General features: G+C 31.2%; 1 protein-coding gene and 1 long non-coding RNA gene across 22 annotated transcripts; both read right to left on the bottom strand.

Annotated features, from left to right (window-relative positions):
- Positions 1-4,807: 4,807 nt before the first annotated feature.
- Positions 4,808-16,690, bottom strand: LOC112741301 (replication protein A 70 kDa DNA-binding subunit B). 21 transcript variants are annotated; one of them, XM_072215448.1, is made up of 14 exons: positions 16,672-16,690; positions 15,563-15,631; positions 15,185-15,332; positions 14,253-14,394; positions 14,003-14,138; positions 12,901-12,984; positions 11,377-11,558; positions 7,568-7,687; positions 6,692-6,813; positions 6,500-6,584; positions 6,190-6,322; positions 5,920-6,072; positions 5,621-5,750; positions 4,808-5,147 (listed from the first exon to the last, which is right to left on the bottom strand). In XM_072215448.1, exons 10-14 carry the CDS (start codon positions 6,564-6,566, stop codon positions 5,031-5,033), a joined length of 600 nt encoding a protein of 199 aa, XP_072071549.1. In that variant the 5' UTR covers positions 6,567-6,584; positions 6,692-6,813; positions 7,568-7,687; positions 11,377-11,558; positions 12,901-12,984; positions 14,003-14,138; positions 14,253-14,394; positions 15,185-15,332; positions 15,563-15,631; positions 16,672-16,690; the 3' UTR covers positions 4,808-5,030. The 21 variants fall into 21 exon arrangements, 17 of the variants coding, with proteins under 17 accessions (XP_072071549.1, XP_072071550.1, XP_072071543.1 ...); XM_072215449.1 differs by lacking the exon at positions 16,672-16,690 and having other exon boundaries at positions 11,494-11,558; positions 15,563-16,522; XM_072215442.1 differs by lacking the exon at positions 16,672-16,690 and having other exon boundaries at positions 15,563-16,522.
- Positions 16,691-18,898: 2,208 nt separating this feature from the next.
- Positions 18,899-21,410, bottom strand: LOC112741302 (uncharacterized). The gene is made up of 4 exons (XR_003171439.3): positions 21,247-21,410; positions 21,094-21,147; positions 20,868-21,005; positions 18,899-19,177 (listed from the first exon to the last, which is right to left on the bottom strand). It is a non-coding gene; the product is annotated as an uncharacterized lncRNA (long non-coding RNA).
- Positions 21,411-22,623: the final 1,213 nt, after the last annotated feature.

A 22,623-nucleotide genomic window follows, 5' to 3' on the forward strand; every position in this document is an offset into this window, starting at 1 on the left:
CTTCACACCCAGCTTGAGTGAGCATCGAGGACGATGCTTTATTTTAAGTGTGGGGAGGTCGCCATCCCTGGCGTATTTCTTTTTTAGTGAACCACTACAGACTCTTTTCATCTCATTTTGTTTATTTTTCTGTATTTTTATCTTTGTTTTTATTTTTCAGTACTTGCACACTGTTCTTTTGCTGTATTTTTACTCCATTTTCGCATTTTGCACTTTAGTTTATACCTTAGCCATTTAGTTTAGTTTGCAATTCTAAACTTATTAGTTATAGAATATGTGGATTAATTAGTATAGTTTACCCTTTTAGCATATGATAGTTTGGTTTAAATTGAAAATAAAAAGGAAGTAAACTAGAGACTTTAACATAATCAAAAACAATCCACACACCTTGTATATATAGCATAACATGTTAGTTAGTTAACAACATTTCATCAAGGAGGAACACTAAAACTTTAAAGCCACCCAAAAAATTTTACATTGAGAATAATGGGAACTCTTAATTTCTACTTGCATGACATGTATAACTGATATATGATTTTTGAGCTAGAGAACACACAGCCTGTGAGTTTTGAGCTTAATTGTATGGTTACATTCAAACCATAATTTTTATTCCTGTGTGTTTTGCCCTTCTTTTTCATTCTGGTGTTCTTTACTTTGTTTTAATCTATATGTCCAATTATAGAGTATAGATACATACTAAGAGATGATTGAGGCCATCATTTGAATTTTTCCTCACTTATCCCAAATTAGCCTACCTTTTACATCACCCTTGTTAGCCCCCTTGAGCTTTTTTTTTAATCCCCTCTTGTTCTATAAACCACATTACTAGCCTTAAGCAGAAAAACAAAATAAAAATCCCAAGTTAAATCCTTGGTTAGCTTAAGATAGAAATTGTGTATTGTTTAAGTGTGGGGAACTTTATGGGAACATGGATGATAGAAACAAAGGTGGAAAGTTAAAAAGAATAAAGATGTTTCAAAATAAAAAAATTTGGGAAGCATGCTCATGTGAAATCAAAACAATTGAATTACCATGTGCATTAAAAAAAATTATTTTCGATATTTAATTAAGGGGATGCAAAAATTCCCCAATTGCAAAAATAAAAAGAATCAATGCACATGGGATAAAATTAAAGTTAATGCATGAGCTTGCAATACAAAGTAAGAAAAGTTGGGCAAATAGGTTAAGAAACTTTGAATTACAAAATATGTATGTTAGGTGAGATCTTAGACTAATCAAGGATTCACTTATTAGCTCACTTAGCCTTATACATATACCCTTACCTTTACCTTGGCCCCATTACAACCTTGAAAAAGACCTCATGATTTTTGTATGCCTATATTCTATAATTGTTGATTGGTTAGATGAAGAACAAAGTTATAGAAAGTAAGGATAAAAATAAGAATAGAGTGATTAACCCAATAAATACTGAGTGGCTAGAGAGTAAACACAAAATTCAGTGAGGGTTCAATAGCTCATCACCGTATATCTCTGCTTAAATCGTTAATTATCTTGCAAGTTTGGAAATATTTTTTACCCATCTCAATTGTAAAAGTGCTTTGACATTATCTAGGGTTTGGCTATGCATATAAGATTCCTTGAGGATGTGAATTAATTTAACTACATGTAAGCTTTATATACAAGTGAATAACAATTAGAATTGCATGATTCATTTAGGTAGTTGCATTTAGGATAGATTGCATTGCATGAGATTCCACCACTTTAACCTTACCTTACTCTTTATCTTGGACTTAGCATGAGGATATGCTATTGTTTAAGTGTGGGGAGGTTGATAAACCCATATTTTATTATATATATTGTGCTCAATTTAAGTGATTTATTCAACCCTTCACCCACTTATTCATGTAAATTGCATGGTTTTACTTTCCCTTCCTTATTATGTGATATATGTGAAAAACATGTTTTCTATGCTTTAAAAATAATTATTTTAATTACCCTTTATTACCATTCGATGCTGTGATTTGTGTGTTGAGTAGTTTCAGATCTTCTAAGACAGCAATGACTTAAAGGATGGAAAGAAAACATACAAAAATTGAAGGAAAGCACAAAATGGAGTTTTGAAGAAAGTGGCAGCGACGCGAACGCATGGACGACGTGGTCGTATGCCCAGCGCGAAAAGGCAGCGACGCGAACGCGTGACTGACGCGGACGCGCGCCATGAGTAGAACACAGATGATGCGTACGCGTGACTGAAGCGAACGCATGACAAGAAAAACTCCAGATGACGCGACCGCGTGACCCACGCGGACGCGTGACAGACGCCACGCACCAGAAATTTCAGAAAATGCTCCCAGCGATTTCTTAAGCCCTTTTTGGCCCAAATCCAAGTCCAGAAAACACAGATTAGAGTTTATAAAGTGGGGGAATGCATCCATTCATTATCATGTCTTCGATTATTTACTTTTCATAGTTTAGATGTAGTTTTTAGAGAGAGAGGTTCTCTCCTCTCTCTTAGGTTTTAAGATTAGGATTTCTTATTATTTTAATTTAGTATTCTGACTCTTTATCAGGTTCAATATTCCTTTTACTTTGTATTTCTCTTTTACTTTCAGATATTTTAATGCTTTCTTTTAATTAATTTGTTGCCAAATTGGCTTATGAACCATTCATGTTTAGATTTGAATTTCTATTTAATATAATTTGAGATATTTCAGAATTATGATTGCTTTCCTTTATTTATATGAATAATTTAGATTTTTCCCTTTTGACTTTGATTGATTAATTGGTAACTCTTGAGTTGTCAAACTCATCGTGATTAATAATTGTTATCCTTGCTGATTGATTTAAATTCCTATAACTCTAGTCTTTCCTCAGGAATTGACTAGGACTTTAGGTGTTAAATTGATTTACCCACTCGACTTACCTTCATAGTTAGAGGTTGACTTAGTGGAGAGCAAAATATAATTCTCATCACCATTGATAAGGATAACTAGGATAGGACTTCCGAATTTTCATACCTTGCCAAGAGTTTATTTTACATATATTTATTTATTTTATTTGTCATTTAAATTACTTGTTCCTTACTTTCAAAACCCCCAATTTACAAAACTCATAACCAATAATAAGAACATACCTCCCTGCAGTTCCTTGAGAAGACGACCCGAGGTTTAAATACTTCGGTTATCAATTTTAAAAGGGGTTTGTTACTTGTGACAACCAAAACGTTTGTAAGAAAGGTTGATTACTTGGTTTAGAAACTATACTGGCAACGGAAATTTATTCTGAATTCTAAACCGTCAATCTTCAGTTCTTCAATTATCTTCTTTTGAAACCATCTTAAAATCACATGAATATGCAACTTTAAGTTTATGTATTTTTACAAAATCTTTTCATTTGGGACCAATTTTGTATTCTCCTTTCCTGCCTTTACTTTTCAGCACATTCATTACAAAGCTTTTAGGAATCTCTGAGTCCTTGATAATAAACTTCCAATGTTTTGATCCTACAGTATTAAGTAGTAACCTAGCAAAGTGATAGGGGATATACTGTGTAAAAAAAGGTAACAATTAGTCCATAAAAAATAAAGTAACCAATTAGTATGAAACTATAATTATACAAACTTATAAATCGATCAGCTTTGACATCATAGTTAGTCAATGTCTTGTCGTGATGTAGAACAACATATCTGTTTATTTCAATGTTAATTTATAGTAAAAATATCATGAAACTAAAAACGACAACAATGAAAAATGTAAGATGATGTTATACAAAATATTCTAAAATGCAAATTAACTCTTCTACTCAATACAGTTTGAATGTAACAAGCTTAACTACTAATTAGTTTATATTGAGAGATACAAATTCAAAAACACATGTAAACTAATGTAATATTAAACCAGAAAAGAATTAACATACCCTTTTTTTTGTTGATCTATTCTTGATAGTAGTTTTATCTGGATTGTTCTTGACAATTCTTTGCACACCAGGACTACAAGTGCAATCAATCAAAAAGAAATGAAAAAACTAAAAAGTAATGAAAAAAGGATAGACAATAGAAGAAGCAAATAACATCCTATTATACAATGAATAATAGACATATTTGAAAATAAATATGTTAATAAATACATTAATTAAAATATAAAATGTAGAAAATTAACAATAATTAAAAAAAAGACTGTAAATTCTAACTTTTTCATATTCCCATGTATCTCATTATCTTCTATACCAAAAGCAACATCTTCCAATACATCAAAGTAGTTTAACCCTAACTGATCTTAGATAACTTTTAACAAAGATATCCCAATAATATCTTTAACCTAATGAGATTCATAAAAATCTACATAAATTGGAGCATTTCGCTTATTCACAGGAGCCAAAAAAAAATATTCCACTTGTGACATACATTAAATAGATCCTCACCATGCTTTTGAACTTATAGAAAGTAAATAAGTTTTCTACCTCATGTGAAGGTATCCAGATTTTTTTTGCTCGAATTTTTATTTTAAACTTGATACAATTGTCACAGTGATCAATTAGGACAATTTCATCTTTCAACTCGGTACCATATCTAGCAATTATTATATCTGAAACTAACACATCACCCTAAAAAAAAGAGTTATCACATACATTTAATTTATTATGATAGATTTTATTAATTTGGTTATATGTAATTTATCTGTTTTTCACATGGTTACTACAAAAAAAGGCACAAAGTATATATCAGTTTAAATGTGTACCCGTCCTTTGTATGCACCAAATATAATTCTTGATTTTTTATCATTTGGCCAATGTTATCTTGTGCTAAAGAAATACCTAAATTAAGTCCATTCAGTATGTTTAGAACATATATAACAAGAAATCATTAATAGAAGATAAAAATAATACAATGTCTACCTTTTGTGATCACTTTTACATACAACAACACTCATGGTAGGAAAATAGTGCTTAAAAAAACTTGTTTCAATTTTTTCTTTCTCTTTAATAATATCAACTTCACTGCTTATATCATCCAATCCAGGAACTTCAGCATCCTTTTCACCAAGAAAATCAATAAAAGGTTCGCAGTTTGTCTACACATAAGGACAAATCCCATCAGAAGAAATACGCTCGCCCAGCACCTCACACAGATCCTTTTTGCCAACAATATATTCATGGTCACTTGAAGAGATCTTTCCCAAAAAACCATCCTAAACAGGATTTATTAAAAACATAAAAGAAAATCAAACGACAAGAAACCAATAAAGAAGAAGCAAGGAATAAACTAAAACAACATTATGAAAGAGACACATATCAAATATAAGAGTTTGAAGAGGCAACATTGACTGGAGTACGCTCATCATGAGCATCATAGTTAGGCAACTCCAACATGGCAATAATAGCAACATCATTGGAAACTCTTCTCACACGGAAAGTTCTGAAATATATATCAGCACAAACACTCTTGGTATCTATCTTAAGAAGCAATTTTTCCCCAACAATTGTTAGAACATCACATGATAACTATCTCCACAAACAACCTATGAAATAATTTGAACACATAGTTCTTAGAAAAATCAAGGACCAATGACACACTGAAACACAGTAAAGATACAATTATACATGACACAAACAGACCTTATCCATTACTAAATTCAACAAGAAAAAACAGCATAAACCATACACTTGCATCCTTTTGAACCTCTCCAAATAGATTAGCACATGATTTTTTCAATAAATAAGCAGCCTCATGATTGAACAAGACAAATACACCATGTCCGTTATCATCCTCAACAGCTATTTTGATCCAATATCTGACCATAGAACAATTACCCAATAAGCAATTTACCAAAAAAAAACACAAGGAAACAACTATAATTAGAAAAAATGGAACAAGGAGAATGAAACAATAGAAGGAAAAAGAAAGAAAAGAAAACAGAAGTCAATATCACAAAAAAAAATAAATAAATAAACACAACAAACCTAGGAGTCACATTGGTAACATAGTGTTGACAAAAATCACAATAATATGCACCACCTTGAGGCTGAATTGACTTTCCACAAACACAAGCTGAATACCACCAAGGTCTTTCATCCATAATAGATCTCACAATACCAAAAACCACAAAAGACTTCCTATTATAACATAAAAATAAACCTTGAAATACAAATGGAAAACATAACTTTGCATAACTTTTTCATTAAAAGACAACTAAGTCAAAATTGACTAAAGACATCTAAACCTTAATAAACCTCGTTGTTATCATGAAGTTCTTCAATAGTGCATCTCCTAGTAAGTCGCATAAAATCATCTTCCAATGAAACACCTTTGCCCTCATTAGCAATAAACAATGATTGTGCTCCATTGATACCTTGATCAACCATACTAATCATCACAGAAGAATAAAAAAAAGAAAAAGATAAAAAAAAAATTAGAAATAAGATCAACTAAACTTAAAACACAAACAAAGAGAATAAAATAAAATCATATTAGCTAAGTTAAAACTATAAATAGAACACCAATGAATTAAACATATCATTTATTAAGATACTATCTAATAACCTGTTTTTGAAATCAACAACTTCAGCCAAATCAGGATTAAAGAACAGGCGAGTAGCATGCATAACATTTTAAAGACCAACTTGTCCTACAAAACAACCGTCTGAATAAATAAAAAAGGAGAAACAGGAAAATAAATATAAAATAGAGAATTCAGAAGAAATTGAGAAGCCTGAACATTATAATATTCACTACCCTTAAAGAATTTAACTTTGGTAAGTTGGATCACAACAATTGGTTGCTCCATATAACCAGAACCTAAGAAATGATGCACTTCATCCACATACTCCCCAAACAGAGCACAGGGTATTATCAACCTAAAAAAAATATTTTTAAAAACTTAGATCCATTAACAATCCAATATAAAATACCACTAAAAACTCATAGGACAGTTCATAACATAAATAATAGGCAACTAATATAAAACACAATCAATATGAAGATAAGATGCACAAAACAAACTCTTTTGAAGATAACTCAAGAACGATCATTTTCATCACTTTGCCGTCTTTTACATACTATTTTTCTTCACCAACAAAAGTTAGCAATCTAATCATATCTATCAGAAAACAAACATCAATAAAATTACAATACAAAAGTGCATATTTCCATAAAAAAAAAACCAACGAAAAAGAAACAGCAAACTGAAAGAAAAAAAGAAAATAAAGGGGATAAAGAAGCTACAAAGTCACCTACCAACTAAGTAAACATAATCATCAGTCATTTTCAAGAGCTCATCAAATGGACAAAAACTGAAATATGTCTTGGGGATAGCATCATCAGGGACAGGAACAACACTGGTACGGTTAAGGAAAACCAACTTAAACTCATATTTTGCTGCCCTATAATTGCTTTGATTTGGAACAACACTAAAATATGCCATTCGATATGTTTGACCCTCAATAATATTCTCTTTAAACCTATTTATCAGCTGCTTCTTAATAGTTGCCTAGATTTTGTTAGACTGCGAAAATACATTAAGCATAAAAAACAGCCACAACAACTAAAATTTAGGAACAAAGAAAGCCATAAATAAAATCAACCAAAAATGAACAATGAACAACCACTCACATCTGCATCAACATGAACAACTTCCATTGAATTTGCAACATCATGATTCCCAAATGAAGGAATAATCCAAGTCCTTAGTACCCTAACTTTAAGTCTCCATACCTCCATTGGATGGTGGATCTTAAAAATATAACCAAATGAAAGAGGCATTAGCTTAACACCAAACACAATAGAGAGAACTAACAATAAATAAAAACCAAGAACAAAGGATTTCAGAAAGGAGGAGAGATGCATTAGACTACACAACCAAGGAGTCCTTTTTATAGAGAAAATAAGACATCATCAAAAGATTTGAATTTGAATACCTCAAAGAAAATGTGGGAAAATATGTATCATATATCATATATCATTATCTATCACATACATATCCATACATATGTAACTACCATAATCAAGAACACCTATGCTATACTCGTTGGGCACTAATTGAATAAGAAAAAACAGATTCCAACAAATCTCATACCATTATAGAGTAATAAAATAGAATACCCTACAACCTACTAACATCTAATCTACTTGAACATGTACATATACATCTATTAGGAAATCTCATCTCATACTATTATACCATTATATAATAATGGAATTTTCCAAAATCTAGTAAAAAATATCACATCTCATACTATCATAGAGATATAGAATATACTATAACCCACTAATATCTAATTAAACCTACTAACTTAATGTAGACCATTAACATCTAATTCCAAAATTCCAATTGCAGGAAAAAAGGTAAAAAAAAAAAAAAAAGAAATATACAGATGATAAATATAATTATCAACCAACAAATCAGTTAGACTAATCAACCACAAACAAAACGGAAATATAAAGAGTAACAATATTAAAATAACATTAATTTTCTTAAGAAATCAATTGATCATTCAAGCTAGATATAACACTTAATAGAATCAATTAATCAATCAATTAATCACTAAATATAGCTATAGCTATATATTACATATTAACTAAATCATAGTTAATTGCCTAAGTGATTTGATAGATGCAATATATAAATAATGTAAAATAGTCCAAAGAAGGAAAAATTACAAACTGTCCCAATCTCCTACATCAAAAAAGTTGAGTTGACACATATAGGACTTAGTAAACCTATAAAAAGTAAAATTTACTTAAAAATACCAACTACTCCTCTCAATCACATCAATCATCATAACAAACAACAAACACCTATAAAAAGCGGTCAACACATCAATCAAGGTATAAAGTGAGGAAAAAATAAAATTGCTAAACTCTAAAACAGTCCAAAGAAGAGAAAATCACAAACTGTCCCAATCTTCTACATCAAAAAAGTTGAGTTGACACATATAAGACTTAGTAAACCTATAAAAAGTAAAATCTACTTGGAAATACCAACTACCCCTCTCAATCACATCAATCACCACAACAAACAACAAAGACCTATAAAATTCATCAACACATTATCCATCATGTAAGGTGCGAAAAAAAAACAAAATAAAATAAATAAATTACTCTATTTTTTAAATAATATTTTCTCTAAAAACAATAATACATTATACACAAAATTTCATAAAGTGCTTAATCCTAGTTATAAGAGCATATGAAAAAAATACAACAAAAAATCAACATGCAAAGAAAAAAGGTAAAAAACAATATGTAACATAAATAAAAAGGAATATAAAAATTAAATTAAATTCATATTCATTTGAAACAAAAAAGGAAAAACACACAGAAAAGATAACAATCTACCATAGAGTACTAATTCAATAGGAAAAGACATGATTCAACAAATCTAATACTATTATAGAGTCATAAATTATCCTACAACCCACCCACACCAAACTGAACCCTATCACCTTATCATAGACTTCTAACCCATATATTATTAACTTCTACCAAATCTATATAACAAAAGTACATCAGTCAACATAAATATCTCATATCATTGCATCATAAATAGTACACTAAATTGAATCTACAAAATAGATTCTATAATTATTAAAATTTTAATTTTACATATATAGGAGTTAGGAAACATATAAAAAATAAAATCTTATTGAGAATATCAAGTATCTCTCTGAATCACATCAATAATGATAACTAAGATGAGAGACCAATAAAAATTAACAAATAGTCGAAGATGCAATCTTTTTTGTTAACTTCAACATACAATGTATAGAAGTCAATAGCACTTGTGTCCATCCAAGTATTGAATCCACCTTTCTAATCATTTTTCAGTAGAGGTTGATAAATCATCAAATTGAGTATTTAATTTTTTGCTACAAATAGCATGATGTAGAAGATAAGCAGAAACATGCTCCAAAAAAAATTAATAAATGCAAAATGATATGTTAGATTAAAATTAAAAAACGAAAAAAAAACAAAATTACCAATATAGCAATAACAATTTTTATAAGTCAATTGCTTTATTACCAAAAAATACGAACTCTTTTCACACCAAAAAATAGTATTAGACCCACTAACCACAGCAGACAAAAAATCGCACTATAAATAATACCAGAAAATAACTCAAAGCATTGGAAAAAAAATTAAAATCAACACACAATTAATCATATTGACCGTGAAAAAAAAAGTAGTATGCACCTCATACATTAGATAAAACCAATAAAATAGCTTCCGGATGAAGAAAAAAAATCTCACTTCTTTCAGTTAATCACTTAAATCGAGAGCATAACTAAAATTAGTGATCAACCAACTGTTGTCGTAATTTAATTCAATTCAAGAGGAATATCAATCATCAACCAACACTGTAATAAAGCATATATATAAAATTCAAAGTACTAAATTCAAATTAAAATTCAAAAAAGCAAATTTAAAGTAAAATTCAAATAAATCGTTGTAAAAAAAAGGAAAAAATATTGGTTGATTCAAGTAATTACCTAATTCCAACTAATATACAAAATTAACAGAATTGCACAGTAGAAAATTTAAAGTAAAATTCAAACAAGTGGATGCAAAACAAATTTTTTCCAACAGCCCTAGATAATACACAAAAAATATACAGATACCCAAATAAAAATCAATGTCCAGGCAATAGTTAGCCACTAATAGCAATTTTAAAAACCTATTGGAACTAAAATTGCTTACTAAGCTGACTAATCAATACACAATTTTTTCACCCAAAAACTATAAATATCAGTAACCTACATAAACAATACATATTTTCTATCTTTATGGCAAACTATAGCTAGAATTAGAATTCAAAAATAACTATGTAGCATACAATAAATAAAAAATCATATTTTAAAAAAAATCTAATTATTTAGAATACATTTTTTAAGAAAGATTTCTTAATTATCAATCCTTATTTATCATGGATTGAAGTTGATGGCTTGGAGTTCTCTCAAGATCAGATATTTGTGCTTTAAATAACTGAAACAATAGAAGCAAATTACAATAAACTTATGCCAAAACAGCATTACCACATACAACCTCGAACAGTTTACTAATACCATTATTACTATTAGTAACACCAACCAGAATAAAATACGCACGGGTGTCTCAATTAAAAAATAAATACACGAAAACGTACAAAGAACTCTCACAAATTCATAAAGATTCATGGTAAAAAAACACTCCAATTTATTTTTTCACAACTAAAAGATTTCAAATTTTTTTCCTGACACATCACAATTTAAAAAAAAGATAAATTAATATTTATATGAAACAAAATCAAAGAACACATGGAAAACACACTAATGAATCATCATCTTCATATACTAACAAATAACAATAAAAAAAACAGTAAATTGTAGTCATTTGAAACAAACTCAACGAAACCCTAGGAAAATACGATGATAAGTCATCCAAACCTGTTCAGGTGAGTAAACATTTGTATCAGACTTCACTGTGACTAAACCCCTCACCATTGGAGACAACACGACCATGCTTATAATTTAGTGACACGGGTAGCAGAGCCTCCAACCTACCTAGGATTGCTGTTCTTGAAGGAAGAACCAACATTGCATGACCCTGTCTTCATGTATGTAATATACTGCATTTTTAAGCATAAGGAGATATAATCAACATGGAAAAGGAAATTCAACCTACAATTCTTTGTCAAAATAGTAATTCAAGATTATTCCAAACTACACACATATAATAGAATTATAAATTACCACAGAACACATCATTTCATACAAAACAAGGAATCACAGGATGAGGATTACCACAATCCAAAAACTAATCCGAATCAAGCATTGGACAACTGTCAACAGTAGTGAAGAATAACAGTATCATAATCACACACAACTTCAACACAAAAATTACGAAAATCTATTTACATCAAAATATAACAGCTTGCAACAAAAAATTAATCCCACAAAAGCTTGTAAATTTTGAAAGACATTCAAAGAAATCTTAGAATTAAACACAGTGAATTCGTAATTATGTGAAATACAATAATACCTAGAAAAGATGATGATGATAAACAAAATTAATTTCAGAAAAAAAAAACCCTCACCATGAATTCATAATTATTGAATACTGAACATTTTAATTACTTAATTTAAAATACTATTCAAAAATCGCACATACAGAAGGAAGCCTTTGTCTAGAGGCTCCGAAGTAATAATGATGTTAACGGATCCAATTTGTGTGTTCTCCTGTATATTATTTGATCACTCCCCAGTTGCAGAAGCAAACTCGACATATATAAATAAAAAACAAAACATAAAGGACTTATCAGAATGATACAAAGTATCATGTATGAAGATTACATAGCCCAGCTAAGCCAATTACAAAATAAATAGACGTTGATCAACTCTACAATTGTTAGAATTTTGTTGATAGCTCTACTCATTGCTTTAAAAATAACTTCATTGAAACACCTTTCCAATGAAGAAGCAAGCAATATAATCTGAGCAAAAACCTGTACAAAATGGTCCTCACAACATCAATAAATACATAACATGTCAAATTCATCCAGATATATTTTTCACAATTTAAGTTTCATTTTGTTTTGACATTTTTAGGTCCAAAACTACTTACAATATAATGTGTCCCCGAAACAGGTTCTGAAAATAAAAAGAATTATTTTCCAAACATGTACTTAGTTTAGATTCATAATTGAATTTTAAAAAAAAAACACTCAATGTTTGCACTGTAGCAGCTAAGCGTGATTCTTTTCTTCTTGTAAATTCTCCCATTCATTTCAAGGTAATTCTTATTTTATCCAAGAAATAAAAGAAAAGAGTATAATCACAACACCAAAAGTTCTAAAAGAACAGAGGCAATAGTAGTTTATATTGCAAGTTGTGCTAATGAAAGAGTAAATAGAAAGGACAAAGGTGAGGAGCTTGAAGCAAGGTCATGCCATAAGTAATGTGGTTGCTCACCTTTCCCTAACTTGTGATACCGATCTTGTTTTCATCCATTGGCATTTTTGCCATTGACTTCTGCATCTTTTGGTACCGATCTATCTATTGAATACCACAAACCAACACCAAAAATAATAATGAAAATGAAAATCACATACTTCAACCACAACCATCACACAAAAACAATCAACCTGTATTTGGAATAATAAGTTAATATAAATACTAAAACAAAAGTAATCATTAATAGCATTCTTAGGACAAGCCTAATCTTGGGATATAATATTGATTTTACACTTTCAAAATCTATCAAAAATAGCTTTTTATTATAAACTATGTCTAACCCAATATACACTTAAGGTCAATTAATATTAAGAGAGAAATGCTTCCATGTTGACTGGGGTGATCACCTTGTTGGAGATTGTATGTAAAGACAGCTAGAACATGGTGGTACAAATCTTGTGAACAAAATTCTATAGCATCAACATTGCCATCCAAATAGCAATGTGCTATATTCATAATAAAAAGGGTTTTGTCCAACCACATTAAACACTAACCATCCATTAAACAACAACCAAGTCATGTGATTGAATCAGTGTGTGTAAAATCATTCAAGAAAAACTTTCTTAATGGAAAAATTGAAAAAGACAATAATGAAAAATACTAATATATCTGATCACAACAAGTAAAATAGAAAACTGAAACCAATAATATAACCAAAATAATGAAAATCAAACAAAGCGATGAAAAAGACCAAAAAAAAAAATTAAAAACAACAGTTGAGTTTACGGGTGCAACAATGATTTATCTTCATCTTCAAAATCAACAACATCGCCAATGAGTGTATTAGTACAAATCAAACAAAGTAGAAGAAGAAATTAGAAAGACTTGACATACTATTACTAAACCCTACGCGTATGTTGCACTCCTCAAAGACATCTAAATGTCTGAAATTTGAATTTTTTTAATAATTAATAGTTTTTCAAGAAAAACAAGTTTCTTTTCCCCCATTTTAAAAAACAAATAATAAAAAAAAAATAAAAATTGTCACACCCTATCAATCCAACAACAAATGGTGCCTCAATGTAATACATATACACAAACATATTGTATGAATACAAACCCGGTGCTATAGAATGCATTGTGCACTTCAAAATGCAAAAATACATGTCAAACACGACAGAGAGTGTTTCAGATTGCATATGTCTCCTCTCCATAACATATAGGGCAAAAGATGCAGCATTGTAGTTAGCTTCAACCTACAAAAAATATCAATATAATCTTATCTCAAACAATAACCAGAACAATCATAATAAGTAATTTATATATAAAAATTACCGCCACCTTTGTCTTAAAGATCAATTCATGCTTACTTCTCTTTCTGCCATTATCTAGGAACTGATTTGATGTCTCCATATTTATTCTCTTATTATTTTTCTTGTTTTTAAATTTCTGAGCATCGCCTTTCTTCTCAAACATCCCAAGATCTTCATCAAATGAAAGAGACAAAAACACCTGAAGCATTATAAAACAACAAACATCACTTAACAACTTTGTGCTGAATGAAAAACCTTCCACAAAAAATTTAATGAGTTTTGCAAAGAGAATTTATGATTCTATCACTCTATCAGTTTATAAAGCACAACATCAACTTATTAGAGAAATAGAAAATTGACAAAGTACAGAATTCAAACACAAAATAGAACTAAATGAATTAGCAACTACCATCAGAAACAAAACCCATTCAATGGAATCAGGATGCAACTGACAATTATTAGTCTTAATATAAGTTAACTTTTATGAAATAAAACAGCTCAAACCTTGGACAAAGAAAATGCAAATAAAACCCCAAATCAAAAAGATAAAAAAAATTCAGAAGCAGGGATAGAGAAAATTCGTACATCAGGAGGACACCAGTTGAGATCCCGAACCAGAATTTGTCAACCAGGTTAGAAGTGTAAGTGATAACCACATCATTTTAAAGGAACAAATGGAATCGATATACTCTACCTGTTTAGGAATTTGAATCAAGTAAACCTAGTATTTCTATATACTATTTTCTATCAAATAAAAAGTCCTCACAAACTAATTAGAAAAAGGAATGCCCTAAAGCTTATAATCAAACAAATAAAGAAGTGCTTACATAATACATACCATATCCTGTTTCATGTATTTTATTTTGATTCTCATTTAACTTTTTCCAAACTGTATGATGCCATAAAACTATCACTAAAAGCAATTAAAATTAACCATGAAAGAGAAATAGGAACCAAAACAGAGTTTCCAAGCAACCAAAATGATTCACCGTAATTACAAGGAGATATAAGACTCATCTTCTCCATCTCCTCCATCTTTATAATTTAGTGTAGGGGTAGCAGAGCCTCCAGCCTGCCTAGGATGCCTGTACTTGAAGGAAGAATCAAATTTGCATGACCATGTCTTCATGTAATATACTGCATTTTTAAGCATCAGCAGATATAATCAACACACAAAAGGAAACTCAAACTACAAATATGAGTCAAAATAAAAAAGTTCAAGATTATTCCAAACTACACACTTACAATAGAATTATAGATTACCACAGAACACATCGTTTCATATATAAAACAAGAAATCACAGGAATCAATTGTCAAAGGAAATATCAACACATATCAAAAGTATAACCAGAACCATATTAAGCACCTGGCACAAAGGCTAGCCAATTGGCTCCAGATACTCCCATTCTCTAGCCCTAGCAACAGCACCAACAGCCTGAAACATTCACATATCACGGAATCATTAGACCACTGCGAATATATGAATCTCATATTTCAATTGATTAAAAAGAATAGTAATTCAAAGAAAAACCCATCAAACAAAAAGACATTTGATTCAATAAGCTCAACACTCGCTGGATTAGACCGAGAGCCCTCGCTGGATCAGCCGTACTGATCCATTGGGCAGATACAATGAAATCAGATCTGGTGGAACATAGAATGAAAAGGTTCTTCCAAAGAGATCAGGCGTGTTCCCCCGGTCCGCAGTGCAAATTCTAGAGAGAGAAGGAACTGACGATAGATCATCTGATCTTGCCCACCCAAATGCTAAGGGAGCTCCTGCTCCCTCCCAAAGAATCTATTGCTGGATCTCATAATGACAATCGATCGTTCCTTGTCAGCGTCACTCAGCAACTCCCCTAGAGAGCGTTTCATGGTTCACAACTACAGGAGATGACAGAGGTGGCAAGAATCATCCGAAAGCTGGCACCAGCAGAGAGCCAGATCTGGGTTCAATTTTGAGCGAGGAAAAGCATCGGGATTAAGTTGAGAATGAAGAGAGAGTGTACTCATTAAATTTTTTCTGTAAATGGAAAAAAGAGGATAGAATCGAGGAGATGAATAGGGTTTCGAAAAGAAAGAAAAAAAAGAGATGGAAGGGGCAGCGTAAATGAAGAAAAAGAAGGAAAGCAAAAAAACATGGGACCCTTGAAGTGACATTTTTTGAATTAAAAAAAATCTAAAAAACCATAAAATGCCACTTCGGATATGAATCCTCCTCTATACCATTGTTATATAGATATAGATATAGATATCTCCTAAAGACATTCGTTCGTTTGAAGCATAATAAACCATGTTGTAGAGAACCAATGTGAATTGGCTAAAACAGAATCTTGTGTTGAATCTTGAATTGCTGTTATTAGCCGTTAAGTTAGTTAACATACTTTAGTTATGTGCCAGCTCACTTAATATCTACTTCTGTACAGAGAGGTTAACACATTCAATAATAATAAATTAATAATAACACACACTTACAGTTTCAGTTTTCTTGCTATTCAAGCTATTATAGCACAATCTGTTTTCTTGCAACTATTTCTGCATTCTTGCAGTTCCAGCATCGATTTCTACACATATATTGGAATTTGGAAGGGGGAAAAAGGTTCACAGAGCACAAACAATAACTTGAGACACAAATAAAAAACAGAAAAGTTTTTAATTGTACCGATACAAGGTTAAAAATTACTGAAATAACAGTGTACCTATACATTTGAAAGTTATTATAGCTAGTCATAGGCTCATCATAGCACCAATTTATTCGCCAGCTTCAGGGTTACAAAAGAAATTAAATACATTAATTTAAGTCCTGGGGGACAGGTTCAAAGCGTGATACTGAAAGATCAGTGATTATTACTGAATTATCAGTGATTTTTCGGGGCTTGTGCCGCCTCTGATACAACTCAACCAAGTACTTGTTAGTCTCATGAGTATCTTCATTTTCTGCCAGCAGCACGAGGGTGAAGGTGCATGATCCTGATTTTGTGTGATCTAATTTTGTGCAACTAAGGACCTCTACTAGCTTCAGGTTCACCTTATGCGAATAGTTATAACCGATGATAGCACAAACTGCCATAGTCTTCACCGTAACGCTTCTAACGTTCAAATGGACAGGAACATTACCTTTTTTAATTAGTGAGGAGTAGAGAAGAGCAAAGCAAAAGAAAAAGACCATAATCATAACAAGGCGTTTGGTTCTCATTATCATGATGGCTTTATTTTTGTCGTCGTGGTGTTATTTTTGTTCTAACACTTCCTTAAGAGTCATAAATGGACTAGTTTAAATGATTAAAAAATTTAAACAGTGAAAGAAATAAATAGATAAAATTGAATGAAAAGCCACCGCACTACCATTCACAATCACAGTTTTGGAATCTTGTTCGGAGCTTCTCGACAAGGTTGAGAGTGTGTATGTGAAGGTGTTGGTCATTTTTAATCCTCTATTTTACCTTTATCAATAGCTCAATCGTTTATGTTTTCTTGGCACATATTCTTTGATCTACTAGGTAAATGACTAATTTATTAAATTTTATTTAAAAATTTACTATTGATCAACGAATTGTTATATATACAAAATAAATCTAAATTCATCAAATATTTATTTTAAAAGTTAAAAATCTAATATAACTATATTTTTATCAAGGTTCTAAAAATCAAATCGGTTATTAAACCACTTTAGTTACTAGTTTACTGATTTACAAATCTTTTTAGTATACAAGTTGGTACAAACTTAAAAAAAAACAACCATCAGTTTAGATTACGTGTAAATACGCTCTTCCCCAACTCTTGAATAGTGCAAACGGTTCTTCTCCCTCAATAAAAACCGCAACGCTCAAACTTCAAACAAGGATCAAAATCGTCGCAAAGAGTGAAAGAAGTTTCAAAGTTGAATTCAAAAAGAATTACGAGAAAATGAAATAAGAAGATGAAAAAGAAGAAGCAGCAGCAGAAGATGAGGAGGAAAAAAAGGAAAAGTTTTAAATTATGCAGAACTTATTAGTACAAATACACCGAAAATTCTTAAACAATACACATAAATATCTTAGTTTTATACCAAAATTTACTAAAACTACACAAAAATGTTTCCTTTAATGTTGTATTTTTTCTTCTTTCTTTTTTTTATTTCTTTCTTTTTTTTAGTTGAATAAATGTAAGTTCATCATCTTCATTCCGAATAATTTTGTAACATTATGCATTTTTTCTTCTTCTTTGTTTGATTTTTTTCATTTTTATTCTTGTTAAGAGAGTAAAACAAGAAGAAATTTAAGAAAGTAAAACAAGAAGGAAAAGACGAATGAAAAAAAAAAAGAAGATAGTGATGATAATGAAAAAAAGAAGCAGCAACAGAAAAAAAAATTTTTTTGAATTATGCAGATGTTAATCGAAAATATCATCATTATCAACCTTCTTCTTTCTTTTTTTATCTTTTTAATATATACATAACATACTTGTTATGTGTAACACCCTACTACACAGTGTTTTATGCTTAAGTCATAGAACAGAGGTAGTGTGGTATTACAGACCTTTAATAGTAAGGATATACATATAATACTGAAAGAAATAATATACTAGGAGCCTTGAAACAGAGCGGGTAAACAAAAATCGCAAAATAAAAAGCGCAACGCTCAAGGAATAGGATTACTTGCGTGCTAAGAAACCTAATAGGAACATGATAAAACAATAAACGAAGGGATAAAGAAAAGCCAAAGAACAGCATAACTAGCCTCTGACTCAGCCTGCGAAGCTAAGGCTGGCCGGAGGATACATATATACATATAAACATACATAAGTGTCCCCAAAATATACCAAAATACCAAAGTAAACTCCTATCTCTCCCTCAACCTCTAAGAGAAGCAGCATACATAAGTTACTTGGAGAGTAAGCTACACATATATATACATATATACAAATAAAAACCAAAATACACCCAAGGACTACTTCGCTTTCCAGAATCCAGACGCTTAGCGAGGAGCCTCTCGACCTGCATCTGAAAAACAACAATACAATATGGAATGAGAACCGGAGGTTCTCAGCATGGTAAAAGTGCCACGCGTATAAGAAAATACGGTCTTGAGAATGCCATAGGCAATCCTAGAACTCCGTTATTCAATTATCCAACTTAAGTACTAAACAGAAGCCATAAACAGGGGTAGGTATTCTAAATCTGCCTAACTTACTCAAGTTCAAGCTTAACCTAACACCAAACCATTTCCTCCGTTTCCTCCATCCTTTCATCATTCAGAATGCAACAGAAACAAGCAACCAAACAAGTTCACTCACAAGTAATGATCAAATAGTACAAATAGCAAGTATAACAAATAGCAGGTAATATATATCAATTAGGCATACCCAGGAAATGCATAGCAATTAATACAAACAAATGCATATGATGCATGTCTGTCCTATGGCTGATGGGGCCCATCTGTCGGTTACCCAGCCAACCCGACAAGTCCGAAAACCTTAGACTGTCCCCCGTCGCGCATCCCCAAGAGTCTATGCATAGAGTTCACATTCAATCATCATATAATCACTCAATGGGGGCTATCCATACCCGGGAATTTATACGTGCCCGGTCACCCTTACGACGTAGGGTCAACAGAGTATCGAGATTCAACCTGGAACACGTGGTGGCGAGCCACAGTTCTTACCCAGGGAAACTCGTATCTCAGATATCATTATTCATAAGCCATGGCAATTATCATCAATACATCATCAAGTATCAAACCTTAACATTAAACTTCATTAACATCCTTATTTTCTTCATAAAAGCCACTATTTACAACTTTCTTCACCTTCAAGTTATCTTATTTTCCTAGCTTCTTTTACCTACTGGACCTAGAACCATGCTTTAAGCCTTAAAAGGAAGAAAATGGAGGTTTAGAAGTGGAAAATTTGTTTAAAAACATTCAAAACCGGTTTGGTCACCATGAACTCAGATTTAAACACTAAACTTGCAACGTCCATAACTTTCTCCACAAAATTCCGTTTTCCACAAAGTTGATATCAATCAAAAGCTCTTGAAACTATCTTTTATTTGCAACAAACCACAACCCAATCCAAAATTTGAGGAGAATATTATGGATGTCTAAAGTTCATCAAAATTTGGTTTTAACCACTTTCAACAAAACCTCTTTTTCTCCAACTTAAGTTTCTTACCATTTAAAACTTGCATTGTAAAACCATATCAACTCAATTCATCAACAACCATTACCAATATAAGCTTTAATCAACTCAACCAACCTAGAACATCAAAATTATCCACTTTTACCTCATACATCAATAACTTTTCCTTTGTTCACATCAATTCTTCACCTATACCAATTCTCATCATATATTTATCAACCTTCCATCAACATATACTAATTAAATGCCATTAACATAAGTCAATTCTTCATACATGTTAATCCATCAACTTGACATAACAACCATTTATTAACAATCACCAACCATAATTCATCAATATCAACTTCAATATAACCCATTATAAGCAAGTCCAAAAGCATGAAATTAATAACATCAATACCTCAAAATTCCAATCTATGTTCATCAACAATTTACTCCAACAACATTACAAACTACTCATTAAATGCAATTAACAGTTCAACTTATCCTATGGTTCCTCTAACCTAAGTTTTCACAACACCGTAAATATTAAACGTGCGAAACTTAAACCATACCTTGGCCGATCACTTAGTTCACCCAAGGCAGCCTCACAACTCAAAATTACAGCCCCTCCAAACTCAAACAAACAGCCCCAAACCAAGCTTGATCACCAACAAGCCTCCAACAAGCATCAACATTCACATACACACTACCTAAACCACAATTAACACATCCAAACATAACAACTCAATACCCAAATTCCTAAATTCAGAAATTTTATTAGGGTTTGAGATCTCTTACCTTTACCCACTGATCCTTGGGCAATACCCACAAGAAATCAAGTCTAGTGGACCCCTAAAACATAAAAATCATAAAGGAATTGAGTTTCTCAAATCTTAAACTCGAAATTCATATACCAGCAGAAATGGGGCTAGGAAAAACCGATTCACTTACTGTTTTGTTTGGATAGAATTGAAGAGCTCGACGAGCCCGACGCGTGGCCGCAAACGGTGCGGCGATCGGAGCCCGGATGAGGAAGTTATGGTAGTTGGAAGGAATGGTGAGGGTTTGTGAATCTCCTCTCCCTCCCTTGCTGTAATGGCGTCGCAGCAGCTTATGAGGAAGAAAAGAGCTGCTGCCTCATTTAAGTGTTTGGGTCCGGTTGAACCCACGGGCCCGGTTTGGGCCCCGGTTCAACCGGTTTGGCCTTTCCGGTCTGTTTTTGGGCCAAATTTTTGAAATTGGTATCAAAATTTTTGTTTCGACGAGCTCTATCCTATTTTGATATTAGTTTTGTATTTTTAGCTTTCCTAATTAAAATTCAATTTATTAACTAATAATTTACCGATTTTTGCGGGGTTTACATTATGTAAATAAACTAAAATAATCACTAAATTTCTAAGAATAAAATAAACAGTTTTTATTTGTAATTTGGGCCAAGGAATTTTTGCCTATCTTGCGAATGCATATTGTTAGTGACATTATACTATGCTCTAATTATCATATAATTTAAATATTTATAAAATTATAAATTATTAGGAATTAAATTTTAAAAATGTCTTTAAGATTGTTCATAATGACCAGGGCTGGTCATAAGTAAGGTAGAGTCTGGATTCTACCTAATCCTACCCGTAAGTGAAATTTTTTTTTAAAACTCAACCATACTCTATTTGCAGTTGAGAATCTCTCAACTCTAATTCGTACTCTAAAATTTCCAACCCTACTTTACTTGATCCTACCTGCAGAAAATTAATTTTTTCAAGTAAATATAAAATTCAATCATTACATATATCATATATATTAATAAAATAGAAAATAAAATCTAAATTTAAATTAAAATTAAAATTAAAAATAATAAAATTTTAAAGAAATCCAACATAAAAAATACAAATAGCATGGTCATTAAGTTCTTAATAAAATCAAAATAACACAAACAAAAATAAATGTCTTGTCACTCTTTTTCTAACTCTAAATTCTTGCAACATTACTCTTTAAATAACAAATGTACTAAATTAATAATTTAAATAATTAGCTTATTGTTTACTTTGAGTTTTTACAAGAAGAAGGTTGTGGATTCAATACTGACTTCCTTCACTAAAATGTATCATTTTTAAGTATATATCATATAATATATTAGGAGTTCGGGTAGGGTAGAACAGAGTATACCCTGAACTCGCACCCAATCCTACCCCCGATTAGATTTGAACTCGCACCCGATCCTACCCCCAATTGGATTTGGTCAGATTGGCTAATGAATAAAACAATATTAATTTATAGAGGTAAATACTAAATTGGTACCCGAAAGATTTTGACGCTGACAAATTGGTACCA

Source organism: Arachis hypogaea, chromosome 14 (assembly GCF_003086295.3).
Source record: "Arachis hypogaea cultivar Tifrunner chromosome 14, arahy.Tifrunner.gnm2.J5K5, whole genome shotgun sequence".
NCBI lineage: Eukaryota > Viridiplantae > Streptophyta > Magnoliopsida > Fabales > Fabaceae > Arachis > Arachis hypogaea.